At 40.0% G+C, this 20,952-nt stretch overlaps 1 protein-coding gene across 1 annotated transcript in view; it reads left to right on the forward strand.

The window, feature by feature from the left end:
• egfra (epidermal growth factor receptor a (erythroblastic leukemia viral (v-erb-b) oncogene homolog, avian)) overlaps window positions 1-20,952 on the forward strand; it is a 47,562-nt gene that overhangs the window by 5,018 nt on the left and 21,592 nt on the right. The window contains exons 2-8 of the mRNA XM_006792119.3: window positions 15,350-15,501; window positions 17,174-17,360; window positions 17,484-17,609; window positions 17,704-17,772; window positions 17,984-18,102; window positions 18,858-18,999; window positions 19,941-20,057. Of these exons, the coding sequence (XP_006792182.1) occupies window positions 15,350-15,501; window positions 17,174-17,360; window positions 17,484-17,609; window positions 17,704-17,772; window positions 17,984-18,102; window positions 18,858-18,999; window positions 19,941-20,057 (912 nt within the window). The remainder of the gene's footprint in view (window positions 1-15,349; window positions 15,502-17,173; window positions 17,361-17,483; window positions 17,610-17,703; window positions 17,773-17,983; window positions 18,103-18,857; window positions 19,000-19,940; window positions 20,058-20,952) is intronic.

Genomic DNA, 20,952 nt, shown 5'->3' on the forward strand with positions numbered 1-20,952 from the left:
AGCTAGAATACTAAAAAAATCAAAACAAAAAGAACTGCAACCATTGCTGCAGATTAATGTTCATATTGAGATATGTGTTTATAGTGGCAATGGGGATTGTCTGGCTTTTGGAGCCAGCCTCAAGTGGCCTGAATTGCAGTCTTTAAAAACTTTGTTTTGTCAGTCAGTAAACCAGTGTTTTTACTGCAACAACTAAAGATGCTACCCATTCTGTAGTTTATATACATTAAGTGAGAAACCAGCATGGAGTAAGGGGCTAGATATGTGGGTTACTTATTGGGTTACTTATGGTAACAAAGCCATCCGCAGCACTTTATGGCCTTTCCATGATCCGCTGGTTGTGCATGGAGTATTCAGTGGAAAGAGACCCAGAGTTGAGCTGGAAAAAAAGGCTTTCTGCTATCTCTCATCTCATCAAGTGCAGTGTCGTGTCAAAAGGAAAAGGAGTCCAAAGCTCCAATAGTTTTATTATGACTGCGTTTGTATGTCTTAAAGAATGCTTTGCTGAGGTAGGTGGGGAAAAGGGGCGTTGTGGGATTGTCACACTTTTGTCTGATTTCATTCTTTTTCCTTTTGGAGTAATGCTTCAAGCCCTTGTTTGGCTGAAAAATGACTTTATCTTTGGTAAACATGCCATACAGCAGCTCACATCTGATTCATAATGTACTAGAAATTCACAGTGTGTTGATAATCAGTGTTTTTCTAGGAGTGCCTCATGTGTAAATATGAAACTTGGGTTAAGCTGCAGTGAAACTGCTGAAACAGTAAGCTGACTTTAGCTGGAAAGTGGGCGCTGAACATATTTCCATCCGGCAGGCTTTTAGCCTGAATGAAAGCCATGGTTCTGCCACACTGCATAGCCTGTTCTGAAACACGTTTTTCCTTAGAAAGAAATAGGTTGGTGTATTTGTATTCAGTGTGGAGCTCTATAGATGTGCATGTCATTGAGATGTCAATGGGACGGACAGGGGTTGTGCACAGATCAAAGGAAGAATCACAGCAGCAGAGACAAGCAGGAAAGTTGGGATACGCAAACAAACATCAGAAGGATGGAGTGCGATCTTTGACTTTGTTATCCGTGTTTAATTGTTCATCAAAGAGGCCTTGTCTTCTTTTTTTAGTTTGCCGCCGCTTCAGTTTAGCATCCAAATTGCAGATGAGAGTCTCTCAGCATTATCCTGCAGACCTCCTGCAGGTGTGTCGTCACCTCTGTTGACCTCCACGTCATTATGAGGCGCGATGCTTCTAACTGTATCCCGGACAGAAGAGGAATCCCCTACAGGGACGAGAACAATAGCTTCACAAATAAATGTCCATCTCAGAATATTTCAGAAGAAAGCATTGTTTATGAGGGGTGGTGACCGATCTCAGAAACTTGCTTCCCTAATAGCATTTAGGCTCTTCCTGTGCGGTCTGAGCGTGATTCACTAATGTGAGACTGTGTTAGAGGTTTGGACCTTGTGGCACAATATGGTTAATTAGTCCAGGTTATGTATATGAGTCCCAGCGTTTGTCAAAAACTATTGCACTAAAGGTCCAGGATGTTTAATTGTTCACCACTTTGCAGTGTAAAGATAGGGGCTTTCCTGCTTCTCTTCCTGATTACAAAAGGATGTTAGAGGTCCCCAAGAGCATTTAACCAGAAGCATTATGCTATTTTTTTTTTATTGGCATGCATTGGCTTTGGTCCATTTTTTTGCTCAAAAGATTTGTTGTTTCCATGCTCACTCCTAACACCGCTGACAGATACTGATGTAAAATTGTTCTGCTTCAACTGATTTAAATTGACTTCATGCAGCTGACTGTGTAAAGCTTGGCTTGAGAGTGAACATCAAACTTTATCAGCTTAATTTTTGGCAAACACAAATCCTGATGCCTTTCAAAGGAGTTCTGATCAGGCTTGTCTGGTCCGTAGTTTTTATTACCTATGAAAAAGAGTGTTTCCTCTGTTATTAAGGCATTATATGCTCCATTAAATGTTGTCAATCAAGACAGACTTAGTATACGACTCCCTTTTATAGATTGAAAAGGTAGTGCTGTTCAGTAATTTCTAGTCAAATAGAAAACAAAAGGGATTTGTCTTGTTTTGTCCAAAGAATTTGGCATGTACTGTGTCTTCAGTGTGGAAAAGAAAAACAGGTTCAGTGATGTTTCTACCTTTTCTCCGTCGTTCAGCTCGGCTTACACTTCGGCATTAAGAGAAAATAGGCTTGTTGACTTCATGAATTTAGTTTAAACTCTATGTACACTGGAAAATTGCGTGGTCATGTGCTGTGCTCACATCTACAGACATTCAGAATCTCTTAACTTATTTCTTTTATTCCAGTCTAGACCTCCTTTTCCTGTCATTGAAGATTGATCTGAGCTTACTGGGTGCCAGCTGTGGTGAGCTTCCCTAACAGGAAGGATTCTCTCCTAAAGCAAATTTTAAAGCTCGAAATGAAACAGCATTCATAGTCTGTTTGTGGCTGCCTTCTAAATAAGGTAATAGGAGTGCATGCTTGACTGAGAAACACACACAAAGAAAAGGAAACATGAATACATCAGCCTCAGAAACCCCAAGTCTGGACAAAGGGTTCCTTATTCAAGACTTCTTTGACCTTATCTTGTCATGTGGACATGACTTTACAACCCTGTGTCAACAGGGAGAAGAAAGGCATGCCTATTAGCTCAAATTCATGAGGCTGCTGCGTGAATAGCAGAATCAGTTGAGCTGATATTGAATCAGGGCATCAAATCCAAGTTAGATATAAGAGTTTTTTTGGAAACGAAAAGCTCCACTGAGGCACACAGTGTTTAATAGGTTCTGAGAACATGATTACATATTACAATGCGAAAACACTGATATTTAAGTATTGTTTTAACTGTGTTAATGATCAGTACAGCTAATCATTCAGATTCCTATACAAATAAAGCTGGGACAGGTGTACTGATATAACTGAATGTAATAGACTGTAAAGCAGCACATCCAATAGTCTAATACTGTGGTCCCTCGCCATAACGCGGTTCACGTTTCGTGGCCTCGCTGTTTCGCAGATTTTTTTGTGTGCAATTTTGCATGCTTTTTTTTTTCTTTCTTTTTTTACAGCGCATTGTGTTCTGCATCCTGATTGGCTGTAGACAATTGTCAATCAATCTCGTGCCGTGTCTCCTGTACAGTACAGAATGCGTTCAGCTTGTCAAATTTACATAAATCTTTGATTGCTGGCAGGGTGACTCTGAAGTGCTGTACTGTATGTAAGTTTTCTCCACAACAATGTTGACGAAACGTTTGCACCGTCGAATGCACCTGTGGTAGCACCCAAAAGGCAGAAGAAGATGCTAACCATCACTCAAAAAGTTGGACTTCTGGACATGCTAAAGGAAGGTAGAAGTTACTGTATTTTACAGATTATAAGGCGCATTAAGCGAAACAAAACATTCAGATAAGTCAAACTTTACTCAACTTATTCTTCTTGCTTCTACCACTTCCATATCATAGATTCATTAATGTTGAATTCTCTCACAGCTGCTCCATTCCCATGTTCTGAACCTGAAAACAGGGTTTGATCTTTGGTTTCATTCTATAATACTGGACTTATTTTTCTACCAAGGTCGAACTTTGAGAGTGTTTAAACAAGAGAGAAAAGAGTGACAATGTTCATGCCTGTCTAACAAAAGTGTATAAAGTGTGTAGTGAGGGGTTTTACAGGCCTAAAACATCTCTATATATAATTGTAAAAAATAAAGCTGACTACTTCGCAGTTTTCACCTTTCACAGGTTATTTTTAGAACGTAACTCCTGTGATAAACGAGGACTACTGCACCACAAATTTCAGCCAATCATTCATATCAAAAGAAGAACCGCTGGACACCAAATGGATTAGGACTTATCGTTTAGTCCTTGTCCAGTTTCTTCACATTCTTTTCAGGACACACTGCTGACCATGCTGAGATATGCCAAGTTCTCAGTTAATAGCTCGTTGGGATTCAACTTGTTGGTGCTAAAAGACTATTTTTATGCCTATCAAACTCAAACTGCGCTATTGTTGGCATTTTTTGGGAGATTCGGTGAAAGACCAAATTATGTATTTCTAAAATCACTTAAAAAAACTACAAGTAAAGGCATCTCATTGGAAGCAAAATATAAAGAAATAAGGCTTATGTTTATGCCTACAGGTTTGTCTCCAAAACTGAAAGAGCTCTGTGATTACCACCAGGTTATCTCGTGATAGCAAGTAAAGTACAATTCTGACAAGTGAATAACCGTCCTTTCTTATGACAAACCTCTGCCTCAGTTACGAGCAGTTATAACGCTGTTGGCAGAGTTTTGTGGCAGGGTGTGTTAGAGGAGGAAAAGAAGATCAGCTCTTCTCTTGCTTTGGTTCCAGCACTTTAAAAGCCAGCATCACCTCTCGCCGATTTCATCACCATCGTAAAACGTGTTTCATCGCAGCCATTAATAGATGAGCTGACAGCGTTGTTCATGATATTGTAGCTGTGGCAGTGACTTCTACAGAGTTGATCCTTGATTTGTTTTACTCCAGCAGCACTAAAATGTAATATACTCAACGCCCCTCGTGAGGTACCTTTTCTAATTGCCTGCTAGGTTTCAACAACACCAATGTTTCGTTGAGCTCAGAATTAATTTCCTGGTGGGACTTTGAGCGGAACATCTTCATTACTGCATGTTTTCATAATTGAAGCCAGAGGCTTGTAAAAAAAAAAAAAAACAAGCACTCCTTCACTGGCAGTGTTTCCTTCAATAAAAAAAGATTGAACCCAACCCTGTCATTGCGAGACTTCCCACTAAACCATTAGTCAAGCTCACATATTTTATATACCCACAAATCGTATAACTCTTAAAGCATTACTGATAAATGGTCAATATATACACCTACATTTTCATTTTCATAACAAACCACTTCAGCTGGGTGGAGGATGGGTAGGGCTGATATGCCCTGGAGAGTGCAAATCTGGACCAGTGCCAGGAAGTAGGATTAGTCCGCTGAACTGTCACTGTATCCACTTCATCAACAACCTCTTCCTGAGCTGATTAGGCAGGAGTCTGAGATTATTATTTGTTTGTCATATCAATCCACTTGTTTTAGTATTATTCTTATTATCAGTCACCAAGATTTGCACAAGATTAAAAATACTTAAAACCAAATTGGGTTTTCAGGTCAGAGGACACGTAAGCAGGCGACTAAATTTGATTCCTTTTAAACACTCGAGTCACTGACAATATTGGTGTTAGAAAGCCGTCTTTGCTATCTTTCGTTCTTCCTTTTTTGTCCACGTTGGTTACTGTTTAATCCACTGATTCCTTGTGCTTCTGAGCTATAAAATGATCAATAATAAATGTTTGGCAACTGCTGGTCAATTTGAAAAAGAAAGTTACAAATCTGAAATGGGATTCTGTGTTTGGAGTTGGAAGCATCTTTACATCTGCTGAGCTGTGTTTAAATCACGGTTATATAATGAACAAAGGAATCTCAGTACATGGTTCACTGAGGAACTAGACTGAGGCTTTTGATTATGGTAGATGAGACGTTCAGATTTCCTTTTTCTGCCACTTGAAAGACCTTCTCGCTTAAAGGTTAAGTCAGTTTAACCTCAAGGTCCATTTAGTAGCCGCTCTTGAGATTTCAGTCATGTCAACTTATCTATGCCTGCTCTAGAAATTTGCACTCAAGCAAATTTCCCTAATTTTATTTGTTTATTTTAAAGGAAACCCACCTGGGAGAGTGGGGATTTAGGCTTGTACATAGTCAGAACTGAGTTCTAACTTACTTTTAGCCAGTATAAAAGACATGCTTAGGCCGCATGCCTGTCTGTTTGAAGACAGGCATGCGGCCATAGGGGAAGGATTGAAGATGGTTGCCTATTTTTTTCTTCTTCTATCGCTGCAGGTTTAATGTTGGAAAGTTTTTTTTGTTTTGTTTTTTTGTCTTTATCCCGGCGTGCACACTTATCGTCCATCCTCTGGTGTAGTCATTAGAATTTGTAGTGTGTGTTTTATAGACTGTGCATCCGAGCCGTGGTCCTTGTGTTCAGCAGTGTAGCTGATAGCGAGAAAAGAGTCTAGTCTGCCAAGTCTCATGCCTTTGATGACTGACGCAACGCAGCCAGGCCTGAGGTTGTGCAAACGCCCTTCTCTGTCTCTAGTGAGGGGGTGGCCTCCTCAGTCATAATCAACTTAAGCAAGCAAGCTTTGGACATTGTTTTGGAGCTGCATGTGTGATGTGCTTTTTTGTCAGGAAAAGGAGAACGCCCCGCACGTTAACAATGGAAGAAAACTGAGCTGTGGCCTTTGGAGAGAGTTGTTTGATGAAAAACTACCAACACTTTCTGTCAGTCCCTGCTATTCATGCTTCTATTGTGGAGATGAAAATACTCCAAAGGTTTTAACAGAGCACTCCCTGGCTTCATGTGCTTGGCAGCGGCCCACCATAGCATCTCAAGCATTTTTAGCTTGATGTGTCATCAGGAAGACGTAGCTAAACTGTAAAGCATTTCTGTGCAAATTAAATCGGTCATGCTTTTGGCAAGTACAACACAACACGCAACTAAATACCCTTTCACAGCGCTGAAAAATTATGAGAGTTCCTCAGCTGTACAAACTTATTCCCTGAGCTCCGTTTGTCCCTGACACTTGCCCTCTGCCAATGTGGATGAGGAAGAAACTACTCATCGGTGGACTTGAGGCCTGCTGATGTGTAAAGCGCAGGCTGAATTTGTGAGTAAGGGATGAGCCACAGAGCAAGGCTTACTAACACAAACCCCAGGGCTTTTACAGAATATTCCTTTTATGGGGTCACTCTCTGTGAAGACTCCAGTGGGGCAGAATTGCTGGAGACATGACTAAGGCTCTAACAGAGTTGTTGGCAGACAGCGCTGTGAAGCAGTGGCTAGAGCTACACAGAAATGAGCCTGTCAGCTATCGGGCTAAAAATAAGAAGCCCTTAAGCAGAAAGGGTGTCTCGAAGAGCGTTTATCTCTTTTGTTTGGATGAACTGAGGACTTCAGTCGATGAGAGTTATCTGTCTGTCCTCTGTGTTGAGGTGCTCCAACCTGGGGGCAGTTGAACTGGGCTGGGAATGCTTAAACCAACAGGGATTTCCCGATCCACATCTGCTTGTCTTGCTGGAACGATGTGTGAAGTGTGTGGGCTACTTTTGCTAGTGGTTGTTGGTTTTCTTTCTCGCTCTCACTCACCCTCAATTCTTCTTTTCCAGGCATGGCTCAATGATGATTGTTGGAAGGAGGATTTGGGGGGGGGGGGGAGTCGACGCCCACTCGCTCAGTCTTCCTCTCCAGCTTCCTGTGGGATTGAAGAGTAGTATGGTTTTAACAGGGAAGGAGAAAGAGAAGGAGAAAAAGTGGGGGGCTGGGAGTTGTCTTGGCCAGAACGGTCTTCAATAGGGAGAATGTCTGGATGTTAAAGAGGAAGTGGGTTAAATGTCGGAGCATTTCAGGGGAATGGTGGGTGCATTATTGGAATGTAAATGGGGATGAAGTGGTGAGTTTTGAGTTACAGCTGTGGAGCTGATGGGTGCCTTTACTGTGCACTAATGGACTTTCCAACAGGCTATGAAGGAGACTCGCCTAATTAAAACTATTCCTCAATTATTTCAGCTGTACTTTTATACTCATCATTTATACAGGAAGTGTTTCAGCTCTGGAGTAGAAGGAGCACAGTTTTGTTTAGTTCACTCTGGAAAAATCGACTTTCTTCCCACAAATTTCCTTCTGAAGGTTTATCTCTTCTGTTAACTATGAAGAGAAATGTTGATTATTCACAGGAAAAGCTCAAACAATAACTCAGTCAAAAGTCAGTGAGTTAGGCCTCTTGTAAGTCAATAGGCACATACAGTAACATATTTATTTTTTAAGGATTGGGTGAACTTGGTTCACGGAAAGTTAAAGAAAACCAACACACTTTTTTCTCTCTCTTGCCTCCAGCAAACAGTTGCTTTTATTTCTCTAGTTTCTCCTTCTCTTTGTCTGAGACGTTTGCCCATGGTGCCCCCCAAAACCCATCATTTCATTCAACATCAACATTCAACAGCAACACAGCAGGCTATAAACACAAAAATGACACATATAATCACACGATGAGTATTTAACAAACACAAGCAGTAGATAGCAAACAAAGCTTTTTAAGGATTTTCTTTTTCCAAGCAACTAGGCAAACAAAACTTTGGCATCCACTGTCCCTTTCATTCTGTTTTGGTTTCTATTGACTTCTAAGCGAAATCATGTTTGGCGCAGTGGAATTATTGTGCAATAACCTAAACTGCTGGACCAAAACGGTAAAGCTGTTGGATGAGAAACCAAAACAATGAGCTGATAGAGTTTTATGGAGCTCAAGGTAACTTCATAATCAGGTGTTATTTCCTTCTCGAGGTTTGTCCTTTCACACACTGTGAGCTGACCTGTTGTTAATATCAAATATTGATTATTGTTGCCTAAATTAAGGAAAAGTAGTAGTTTTTTTTTTGTTTATAAATTGAGCTCACTGCTTTCTCCCAAAGGTCAGTTGATTATCCAAGTAATGTAGCCTTTCCAGCACTGTGTACTGCCTTAAGGTCTTGAAAATGCTGATCACAGTATGCAGCAGTGAGTATACATACTTTTTTCCTGTGTTTGTGCAGAACCTAAATCCACAGTTTCCTCACACTGAGGTGGAGAGTAAACATTATGATGGGTCCAGCCACAGGTATCTGGAGTGTCTCAGTGACTGGTAGAGAGGAATCATCAGGAGCAGAGAGTAAACATGAGCCTTTTTGGTCTTTATTTGGTCACTTTGCTGAGCTTTTAACAGCTAAACTTCACTGACTGCGCTCCATCTGCAGCAGGGCCAACAAATGCAGTCACTGGGACTGAACTGTTATGAGGACATGTGATGTATTGAGTAAGACTCCTCATTTGCTGGTCTTCTACAGCTGTCCACCCCTATGTTTTGTCCCCTTTGTTGGTCTTTAGGGAAAGGTCATCCACGGCCATACGTCAAGTGTTCGGCTTTACACCCTCTTTCGACAGTTTGACCCCACAGCCGGGTGTCCCACATTTACTTCTCTGTTGGCTAAACCACAAACCAGTCCTGACATTTTTTTTGTTCTTTTTGGTTTCAGTTTTTTTCCCCTGTCATTTCCTTTCAGTCACTTCTTATTCTCAAATAGTACATGAAGTTCAGTTTAAATCATTCTTCGTGTCCTCCTCTCCCTAAAGACGACTGTTAACAACCATCTGGTTCAGCATTGCGGGGTAGCCAGCTAACCCCATGCAAGAGCAACTTCCTGAGATGTCAGAGGGCCTTGTGTTTTTGCATTCATTGGGGATAGGGAGGGAGAGTGTCTCCATGTGTGTGTGTGTGGAGGGGAGGGTATCCTCTGAGTCCACACTGACCCCTTTTTCTTTTCTGAGGTCCAAAGATGTTTTCTCTTAGGGATTGATATGACTCCCACGCAAAGGAAGAGTGCATTTCCCCTCAGCAAAAAAAAGCAGGACTTAAAAATTCCTGATATCCTAACTACAAAGTATGTTTATATGAATGAAGCGCAACACCACTGAATGCACATATGACCACTTGTAGTGCCTTCTCAATCTCAATCAGAAAACATAAGAGAGGGAAAAGGGAGCTTGAATGTACTGAGATGCAAAAAAAAAAAATTCAAAGGAGTACTCCTTTGAATTTATTTTTTTTGCATCATTAACTTACTTGCCTTTGAGAAATTTACAATTCCCTTAAATCTGAAGGTTCAGGAACTAAAATAACCACAACACCAGTAATTGTCAACTTGAAACTGAAGCCAACTAAAGCAGATTGTATGGTTTCTTCTTCTCTTCCCATCACCATCCTCTTACAATACACATGTACTTCTAAATAGGTGAATTAATCTTGGCATGATTTGTTATAAAAGTGGCGGAACACTGGAGATTGAATTGTGCAAGATATTTTACCATAATGCTGTTGACTTGAGAGAGTCCTGTCACTTAGCATTGTTACCTCCCTTTAATCATGTATACGTTTTCAGGTAATGTAATTATGAGACTCTGGACAGAGCATAATTGAATCGCAGGTAGTGAGTGAGAGGAAGAGAAAGCGGCAAGACCATTTCTGTTGTCTGCAGAAAGGTATAAAGCATTATGATTTAATTTTGTAGATGGCAGCTCACTTTGTTGGAGGAAACCATTAGAGGGATATCAGGGGAAGTTTGGTTTACTTTCGTGAGGACTCGTTATTGCCTTAAAAGGGAGGGGGGGAGCTAAGTTTCATCCAAACATGCAAATAAGACCTCAAATGTAAATTTGTGCAACTGACTTTTTCTTTTCTTGTCTGGGTTTAGTGAGTAAGATTGTACATTCGATCTCATCTTGTTTGGTTAATGTCTCTCAAATGTTTACACTATATTGTCTGCTTTGACTGTGGTATTGTGGCCCGTTGCAATTTGTACCCATTTTCTCAATAAATAATTATGATTTTGCCAACCATCAAAGAAAAGGTTTACATTATATACGTCAGTCTAAGAATATAATCTAAGAATATTTATGCTAACACAAACATACGACAGCCCTTTAGTAGGGCTGTTCGATATAACAATATATATCGGATGACGATATAAAAACGTCTATCGTTTCATTTTACGCTATCGTTTGTTTCGTGGTGTCGCAAAATAAACTTTACGGCAATATTTTTATACATCGTTTTGATGGTCACTGTAGTGGCTATATTAATTTCTTAAAGTTCTCTTTCTCTTATGTTTAATATAACCACACTACAGACGGACAAGCGACTGTTTTTATGGGTTGTCGTTAGCAACAACGACAGTAAAACCATTGCATGTCCGCTTGCTTATTTTCCACATAAACCTTTCTCAATAAAGCTCAAGATCCTGTTGAGACTTTTCAAAATAAACGGAATCACGTGAAAGAGCAGATTATATACGGATGAGAAGTAAAAAGGAGCTGCCAGGTGCTAAAAATTAAACCTTAGACTCAAACGTTACAACAGGCTTTTCCCCAGAGCATGCCGTGTAATAAATACTCACAAAGAAAACGGCAGCCGTTACAACCTATGTCTAAAAATGTGTAGTTTCATGCATCGGTTAAAACACTCGACTCCAGGTACACGACGCCCAGCTGGAAACACTTCACCTACCCGAGATTCACAGAATTTACAGAAAATATAAAATTTTTTGTGATTTATGCTGATTTACCAGGATAGAGAGTGTTGACGTTCTAATGTAACCCCTACATCAGAAAACAAATGTGCATTCGCCAAAACGTTGACCCATTCCTTGGACCCAATCCTTTGACTCCTCAGTCATACAGGCCTAGAAACCGATCAGCAACCACCGGCTGCTAATGAAAAATGTGTATTCCCCGAATGGTTGGCTAATGGTAGCTGGAGGTTGATGGTGTTGCAGGAAAAGCCTCCTTGTGATTGCTTTGGTTGTTAGCAGGTTGCCTGTAGTTTTCAAGGAATCTGCTCATGCGAACTAGTCATTGAGCCTTAGTGGAACTTGAAAAAGTATGACACAATCCAAAACCTGAGACGCTTGCCTTCACAGTAAAACTTACACATTTTACCGCTACAGCTAACCCATTTCAAAAGGTGCAAGGGAAACGGTGTTCATGATTTTCACAGTTTTGTCACCACGCTATGAGATTGAATGCAACATGTTTAGAAAACATGTTTATTTGTGCTTTAAAGGTGGGCATTTTAATGCTTGGGCCTGTGAAATGGACTCATTTCTGAAGCCAGCCTCAAGAGGCCGAGGGAGGAATTGCAGTTTTTGGCGCTTTTGACTTGACTTCATTTTGATTAAAGACGGCTTGCACACAGCAAACAAGAGCAACCAGAGAGCGCAACTTCCCCCGAAGGGCAAGGGCCATAGTCTACTAAAATTCTGGTGTTTTATGATGTTTTTATTACAACATGCTGACATCAGCCTTTTGTATACAACACGCTGATGACTGAGCTTTGACCATGACGTTGAAGTATTACATATTAAAATGGAGTATTTTATTATCTCTATCCATATGATTGAAGCAGGGTTGGCAGAATTTTTTTGGCTTCCAGAAGCTGAAAAATGAGAGATTTTAAGATATATTCATGTTGTGTGTGATTGTTGTGAATCAAAAGACCTAGCATCGTTGTGAAGTTTGAAGCCAATACATAAAAAAGTGTGTGATATAGAAAGTCTTTCACATTTGGCGTGACCTTGACCTAATTTTCACCAAAATGAAATCAGCCCACGCTGCTATTGGTGTCTACAGACACATAAATTTGAACAAGATATTTGAACATCTCTTAAAAGAATATAGATGCTAACCTGCGAACAAACAGACACCCCCCCAAAGTCCTTCTTTGGGGGAAGAAGGACTTTGGTCATTACCAGTACTGTTTATTTATTGTTGTTTTGTATGTGTGTATTTATGAATGGTGAACAAAAGACAATTTTCCATTGATCGGGATAATAAAGTTATTCTATTCTATTCTGTATTCTCTTTGTAAATGTTTATTAAAGACATAATGAGATAATTATCTTAAATACTAAACAATGGTTTCTTTTTTATGTAGTGGTGCAGGTGCCATAGCCTCCAGAAACAGATATGTGCCCGCACACCCTCGACTTCCAGCACTAGTTCCCAAGTAAACATCAAAACATGCGACTGGACGTTTCTGCAAGTTTAGATGACTCGTGATCGGGTTTATCAGGTCCTTTGTCATTCTCTGACTGGGTGCTGATCAACAGAGCTCAATCCAGCTTGTGCCGCTTAGAATGTTGCACACTTGCATATATGCTAGTGCACACACCCACACACTCATGTCCTACCACTCCCTGCACCTACCTCCTGGACGTTTTGTGACGACAGTACAGCTGGAATGAGTGAAGCAATCTGCAATTAGTCTTTGTCACAGTATCAGTTACATCATAAGAAACCCCACCTTTAACCTTGCATCATAGCAGGCTGCAAACAGTAGGTTACATTTCAGAATCAACGGTTTATGGACAAAAAAAGCAACTAAACAGGTTCCTGTCATTTCCAGTCTGCGTGTTCATTTCCTCACTAGCAACAGTTTGTCTCTTTCAGAGCGAAGGTAGCTTACCACGTCTGCAAACTTTTATTGTAAATGTGATTCAACATGAGTCATTTTCACTTGGAGAAGGTTCCCAGGTTAAAGTCTAACACACATTATTCCCAGCACAATTATAGAGCAATCTTTTTAACAGCAGATTTTAACAATTATGTCCCCACAGCCCGACCTCATTTGTTTTTTCTTTTGTTGCTCCTGGAAGTCCATTTATGGTCATAGAATATCAGATCATTTACCACCTGCAAGAGAGTTGTGAAATCACCAAGTGGACAAGGAGAACTTTTACTGTGGCTGTGTGCCTGCTTGCTCGGCCAATTGGCTGTTTGCTTTACTTCCTTGTTTGGCACTCAAGGTCTGATCTTCCCTTGGAGGAGATTTGTTGAACCATCAGCCTCACCTGTCTTTTTCCACCTTCACTGCTCATTCTAACTCAAAAAGGGAGCAGACTGCTTATATATAACTGGGAGATATGCATGTATATATACTCAGTATACTCATACTATATATACTAAGTGATTGTCTCTGTTTGCAAAATGGCGTTCACGATGTTCAAATCAGGTTTATTAATATTCACAGCTGCAAAAACCCGACAACCTTTTGTTTGTTACAGTTTGGTTTTTGCGATCTGAGTAATAATTAGAGGGCTAATTACAACTCACGTGGCTCTTCTAACTAAAACTGTCAGCTTGCTTTTGCTCATCTGCCTCTGTTACTCGGGTGTTGGGCTGCTGGACTGCAGGGTTCATGTCAGGGAGAACCCTCAGGGACTAGCTAATGAGGAGGAAGAAGAGGGAGGGCGGTTGACAGCTGTTTGTGCCTAATTCTCACTGATTAGCTTCCTTTTGCGCTTAGTGTGTATGAACCCAGCACAACATCATAAGTAAAACACACAGTGCGATTGAAAAATGCAGTTTTATCCTTTGATACCAGTTGAGAAACCCTGTTCTTTTCCCTCAGTGATGTGAATCACATGTGCCTTGGTTAGCACAACTGCATGAGCTGTTATGTGTTGTGAGGTGTGTCTGAGAAATCGGACCAAGTTGTATGGCTTTCTTTTGTCAAGAGCAGGCATGTTTGGGAATGTGCTTTAGGGATTACGCCAGCACCGCAATTTCTGATAACCACGAGGAGGAATATTTTGTTTTTCAGAGTTAATTGCTCAAGTGAACCCATAATTTAAATCTCAATCAATTACTTGCTTATTATGCGTGCATACACTGTGTGTGTGTGTGTGTGTGTGTGTGTGTGTGTGTGTGTGTGTGTGTGTGTGTGTGTGTGTGTGTGTGTGTGTGTGTGTGTTAAATAGCTGTTGCAGTGATTAACTCTGTTGGCTCTCTCTTCATTGCTAGTCAGAACCTGTTTGACCAGCTTGGGGCCTAAACATGCATAAGAGAAGATGAGCTGTTCTAAATAAAATCCATTTATTCATTAAAACAAAAAAAGAGCCTCCCTGTTTGTTGCACTACCTTCCTTATTCACGCATTGTATTACGTAACATTAAATAGGCGAATTTATCAACCCATAGTTGTTCTCTGGGAGCTGAAAACTCAGAGAGCATTCATTTATCAACATTGTTTAAGCACTAAATTGTCATTTTGTCATGTCATGAATCCTGCGCTTGAGTCAAATATGGTTAAACTAGAAATTAGACTTTTAATTTTGAGATGTAGACATGTGAATCTCCTCTCCAAAAAAAACCAAAAACCTACAACTGTCATGGAATTTGTGACACACCAGAACTTTTCTGGAGGACACCACAATGGGTTGGACTTACCGGTCACAGGGATTGTTTTAACCAGCCTTCATACAAGTGGAAAGATTGAGACCTTTGCCAGCATAAAAACACGCAGCTGACTTTGACTCGCAGGCCAGAACTTAACTCGTCACTGAGATTTGATTTTGTTGCAGATGCAGCCCAGATCTGTTATTTTCACATGAAAGCGTGCCAAGTTATGACCGCACAGACTAAATTCTCCAACAGAGATACACACACACACACACACACACACACACACACACACACACACACACACACACACACACACACACACACACACACACACACACACACACACACACACACAGAAAGTCATAAACAGAGCCAGCGTGTTGCGTAAGCAGGGAATGTTTCTGTTTCTGACTGATTGCACTGTGGGCCTTGGTTTAAATACTTTTGTGACTCTCCACTGCAATTCCACATGATTTACAATCTGAATCTTTTAACATTTAAATGAAACAATGATGAATTCTCCTTTCCTGCAGTGTGCCAAGGTGTAACCAATCGTTTAAACCTTTTGGGAACTAAAGAGGACCACTACAGGAACATGGTGAAGACCTACAGCAACTGCACTGTAGTCTTGGAGAACCTGGAGATCACATACATGGAGGATCACCGTGACCTGTCCTTCCTCCGGGTAAAAGCTGCACTTTGTTAGGAGTTGAGGATAAGCATGTACATAGCAGATTAGAGAAAGAGTGCGAGTAAAAGTTGTCCAAGCCCCTTATACTGGATGTGTGTAGCCTCTTGCATCGCTTCAGTTCAGATAATTAAAATCAGTGGAGAGTGAATAGGTATGATGATTCGGTGTATTTATAATGCTGTGGATGGAGCTTTGCTTAAGGTTGTATAGGGGTTTGCACCCTGGGCACACACACTCTCATGAAGAGTTGCACACACAAAGACAGAAAAGCATACAGTCAGCAGATATTATTCAGAGGTTTTAAGGCTTTGTTTCCACTGATATTAAGAGGAAGTGTCTTAAATGATGTTACTTTCAGAGTCCTATTTTTTCATCCTTACTTTTCTCTCTCATCACTTTGGACTTGCCCAGCGTCCACAGTTCAGATAAGCCCATCTCTGAGCCGACCCAGTATGCTAATTACGATCACCAGAAGTTATTGTGGCTCTGTGTATCACCTCTTGAGCAGCATACTGTACATACTGTGTTAACCATTCTATTAGTAGTACTGGTGGGCTGTCTGTAGCCCTAGAGGTAGACCTGAGGCAATATATTCTGGCTAAAAGTTTTATGATTCAGTGCCATCGACATGTTTTTGGCTTGTGAGCACATCTGTCTGTTTCTTATGTATTTGATATGTGAAGAGTGCATCGAAGAAATCCTTTACATGAAATATCTCAAGAAAGATGTCAAAAATAAAGGTCACCCTGACTTCATGAAACACATTATTTTGCCATAACTTAAGCATTCATATGCTATTGATGACCGCTTTTCACCAGAATAGTACAGAATAGAATTAAAGGGATGACATGTAAACTGAAACTTGTACACAAACTCGTGAGTCTTACTCTAGTTAGACAGAAAACCCGATTTGATTTATAAGATTTAGATTTTACAATGTGGAGTTAACCATACATCTCATAGCTTTTATTTATATTTTCTTATTTTTAGCATCCATCACATACACTGTATGAACAAACCCAAGTGTTTTCAGTCCCATTGCAACAGACGTGTAAAATCGAACGCCTACCAATGCAGTCTGCATTTACAAACATTTGTGAAAGAATGGGGAAAGAAAAGACTGAATTTGACTTTGGTGCTATTTTAGGATCCCACTATTGCATCAAGTCAGTTTGTGAAATTTATTCCACCATCAACTCTATGTGCTGTTATTGGAAAGTGAAACTCAGCCTGAAAGTGGCAAGTTAGAGGCCGGGGTCGCCAGTACCTGAGGAGCACGGTGTGCAAAAGTCACCAACACTCTGCCAGAGGAGGTGTAAAGCTGCTGAGCTTTAAACATCCTCTGGTATTAACATCAGCACAAAACCTGTATGCTGGGAGCTTCATGGTATTTTTCGATGTCTAAGCAGCTCATTTAGGTGATATGTGTAGGTGTCCCTGTGCTTCTGAGCATTAATTTACACACCTCTATCAGTCAAACTGAATGTGACTCTAGCACAATAAAAATAGGATTAATCTTTGTCTACCAGTGTTATGGACCACCAGTTTCACAGTTTTCTCTTAAAACATTAATGTAAATGTATATAAATGCAGGTCGTTCAGAAAATACAAAGGTTTTTGTTTTTTTAATTCAAAAATTAAGTTTGTCTTTTTTTCCTTCTTCCAGTCAATCAAAGAAGTTGGTGGCTACGTCCTGATCGCCCTCAATACAGTATCCAGGATTCCTCTGGAGAACCTGCGCATCATTCGAGGCCATTCTCTCTATGATGGAAGTTTTGCTCTTTCTGTGATTTCCAATTATAACAAATCTACAAATAAGGGCACCGATCAGATTCTTCTGACCAGCCTGACAGGTAGGTTAACCCCTAAATAATCATGTTTTATATGACACTCAGCCAGTATTATTACAAACTATGTAAATATTCCAACGTGTGCATGTTTGCGTAGTAGTTCCTATCCAAGTTTTCTTTTTGCAGAAATTCTTAAAGGAGGAGTAAAAATTTTGACCAACCAGCTTTGCAATGTGGAAACAATCCAGTGGTCCGATATTGTTAATGTTGGAAACATCAGCATTGATCCAACTCCTAGCAAAAACAAAAATTGTAAGTATTACTTTACACCAGAAGACAAAGAGATAATTTGTTGCGAGTTAAAAGGTTTTTAATTTGGTACTTTGCAACGTTTCTTTTTCAACAGGTGGAAAATGTGACTCAGGCTGTTTCAATGGCTCATGTTGGGCACCTGGTCCTGAAAACTGTCAGACTTGTAAGCACTGTTTTATTAATTGTTAGCTTATTTACTGCAAACAAGAGTAAGGTGAAACAAATTTGTGCACACAATCCTCCAATTTTTCACAATTTGAACATGTTTAAAGTACTGTAATGCACGGTGATGATAGGGCATCAGAATCAAAAGCAGAACAAATTCATTCCTGGGCTTGGACACTCCACTCAACTTCTGCTGCTCTCATCTCCAGTGACAAAGCTGAACTGTGCCCAGCAGTGCTCTAAGAGATGCAAAGGACCTTCACCGAGTGACTGTTGCAATGAGCATTGTGCCGCGGGGTGCACGGGACCCAGAGCTGAAGACTGCCTGGTGAGACAAAGACACTTTTAATGTTACTGTGTGATATCGTATAAACATGTGACCAAGGCCTGTGTTCACCAGCCAATGTTTTAGTTATGCCTTGCTAATATAGATCGGATCCCCTTTTGCCTTAAATGACCTTAATTATTCATGCCATTGATTTTACAAGGTACTAGAAACTTTCTTCAGAGATTTTGGTTTATGCTGACATGATAGCATCACACACATTTTGCGACACAAAATCTTCTTTTGTCCAATTTTGGTGAACCTGTTTGAATTGTACCCTAATTTTCCTGTTTTTAGCTAATAGGAGCAGCCATTAGTGCCACGTGATTGGTTGATTAGATATTTGCATTAACAAACAATGGAACAGGTGTACCTGGTGAGTGTAAGACTCCCAGTCAAACAGAAACCAACGCAAAGTCACCAAAACTAATAAAAAACTGTTCCTAAGTGCAACACTACACTACGTAATTCTGCTACTCTGTAGGTTCCTGAAGAAGACCTTCCAACAGAATAAAGCTCTCACTCTCAGACATCTGTTTTTATCATCCGAAGTTTGTTATTGGTTTCAGTAGAGATGAGATGTGGAGCGTTTGATTAGATCTTGCACTTGGCAGTGCCTTGAATAACAGCGTCTGTTCTGCCTCTCTGTGCAGCTATGAGTATTAAGCCATGGCTGTGATAAAGGAATGCAGTGTTATCATTAGTGCGGGGCTCTGTTTTGGTCCCAGTGTGCTAGATGACGCGTGTTTGTGCTGCAGGCCTGTCGGGACTTCCAGGATAATGGAGTGTGTAAGGACTCCTGCCCAGGCCTTCATCGTTATGACCCCAACCTGCACCAGCTGGTTCCTAATCCGCATGGAAAGTACAGCTTCGGGGCCACCTGTGTCAAAAGCTGCCCACGTAAGGCCGGCTTTAACCAGATCATTTTTTTGTTTAATTTTAGTTTTTTTCACCTATTTCTGTTAAACTTTTAATCCTGCTAGACAGATATATTACATTAGCCAACATTGATGCGTGCATTGTAGCTATGTCTCGACAGTCAAGATAAATAAAAGTAAAATAATGGGTCCCAATCGGCAGTATGAAGCTCATCATGCATGATTACACTTTTGTTCCATATTGCGGCATGCTGACTTGCTGAACAGTTGCCCAGGTTGTCCTTCAGGGTGGTTAGACATTCAGTCGTGACAGTTTGTCCAAGTTTAATGTTAAACTGTATAAACAAGAAAAGCAAATGATTGAGAGTGTGTTAATGCAACAACTGCTTTTTATCATTTTAACTTGCACAGGTCTGTCCCTGTATTTCTGTGTTTACATTCTGTCATCATTATGCATTAGAATAGAGAATAAAATAGAATAATCCTTTTATTGTCCCACAAGGGGAAATTTGGTTGTAACAGCAGCAAGAAAAACGCATATATACAAACAAACAGGACACAGGAAACAGAACAGAAACATACACCTTTTTTTTACATATTTACATCAAGGACAATAGTTACCAAAAGCAGAGTACTGTACAGGTATTAAAATTAAATATGTATGTAAACAAACATATTCAAATGTAAACATCTATGTTTGTTGGGAGCGGTTTTGATTGTACAATCTGACAGCTGCAGGGCGGAAACGCTCCTTCATGCATCTAGGATGCAGCAGTCTGTCACTGAAGGAGCTCTGCAGTTCAGCAACATTAGTTAAACTGCTGTATAACTAATAAAAGATTATTTGCTACAAAAAAGGTTTTTTTCCCCAGATATTTTAATATGATTTTAAGATGATTTAAGATCTAGTGCACATGAATATGAGATTATCATCAGCAGCTTATATTTTGCATATTCTTCCAGGTAATTATATTATTTCTGATTACGGCGCATGTGTGCGGACGTGCAACGATAACACATATGAGGTGGAGGTAGGAGGAATCAGGAAGTGCGCCAAGTGTGACGGGCTGTGTCCAAAAGGTAGGAAGATAAGCTGTTACTGTGCAATCTGGACAAATATTTCTCACCGTGTACAAAAAACAAACTGTTTGTAGCTACGCTAAGAACAATTTCTTATTATGTTGTTTTCACAGAGGTTAAGCTGTAAAATGTAAATACGACAGAATGCAGTAATTTGTAAATAATTTAACCCTTTTTAATTGAAAATAGTGCAGGAAAACAAACGTTTAATTGTTTTTAACTTGATGCAAACGACTTCAAAAAGTTGGGACGGCAGCATGTTTACCACACTGTAAGTTCTAATGGAAATGTATATAACTCCTGCCAAGTTGAATCTTTATAATGAATGCACATTAGACACATGCATTAAATGCACATAAGATTTCAATTTCAAAGACATGTCACTCATCCTTAAGCTATTTCTGTTTGGTTTTATATTCAGGGGAACACAGATGCAGTACAATACAACTGAACAACATTTTTATTAAACTCAGTCATTTTAAGGCATTTTAAACAACTGAGATGATTTTTTTTTTTTTAAAGCAAATGGCATTGTTTTGGTGAAAACTCATAGGCCAGATTTTATGCACCAACTGTATGTAACTCCTGAATCTTTATAATGAATGCATATTAGACACATGCACTAAATGCACATAAGATTTCGATTTCAAAGACATGTCATGCATCCTACGTATATTCAGAGGAATTTTAAACAACTGGGATGAATAAAAAAGCAAATATTATTGATTTGGTGAAAATTTATGGGCCAGATTTTATGCACTGACTCATTTCATTAGGTATGGCTTATTAAAATGTTCAAGATGACCTGCTGAGGTGAGCATCAGAATGGGCAAGATTTTAGTGACTTTGATTGCACCAGACGGGCTGCTCTGAGTATTTCACAAACTGCTGATCC

The sequence above is a fragment of the Neolamprologus brichardi genome, chromosome 18 (genome assembly GCF_056152115.1).
Source record: "Neolamprologus brichardi isolate AB-2024 chromosome 18, ASM5615211v1, whole genome shotgun sequence".
In the NCBI taxonomy this organism is placed as follows: domain Eukaryota; kingdom Metazoa; phylum Chordata; class Actinopteri; order Cichliformes; family Cichlidae; genus Neolamprologus; species Neolamprologus brichardi.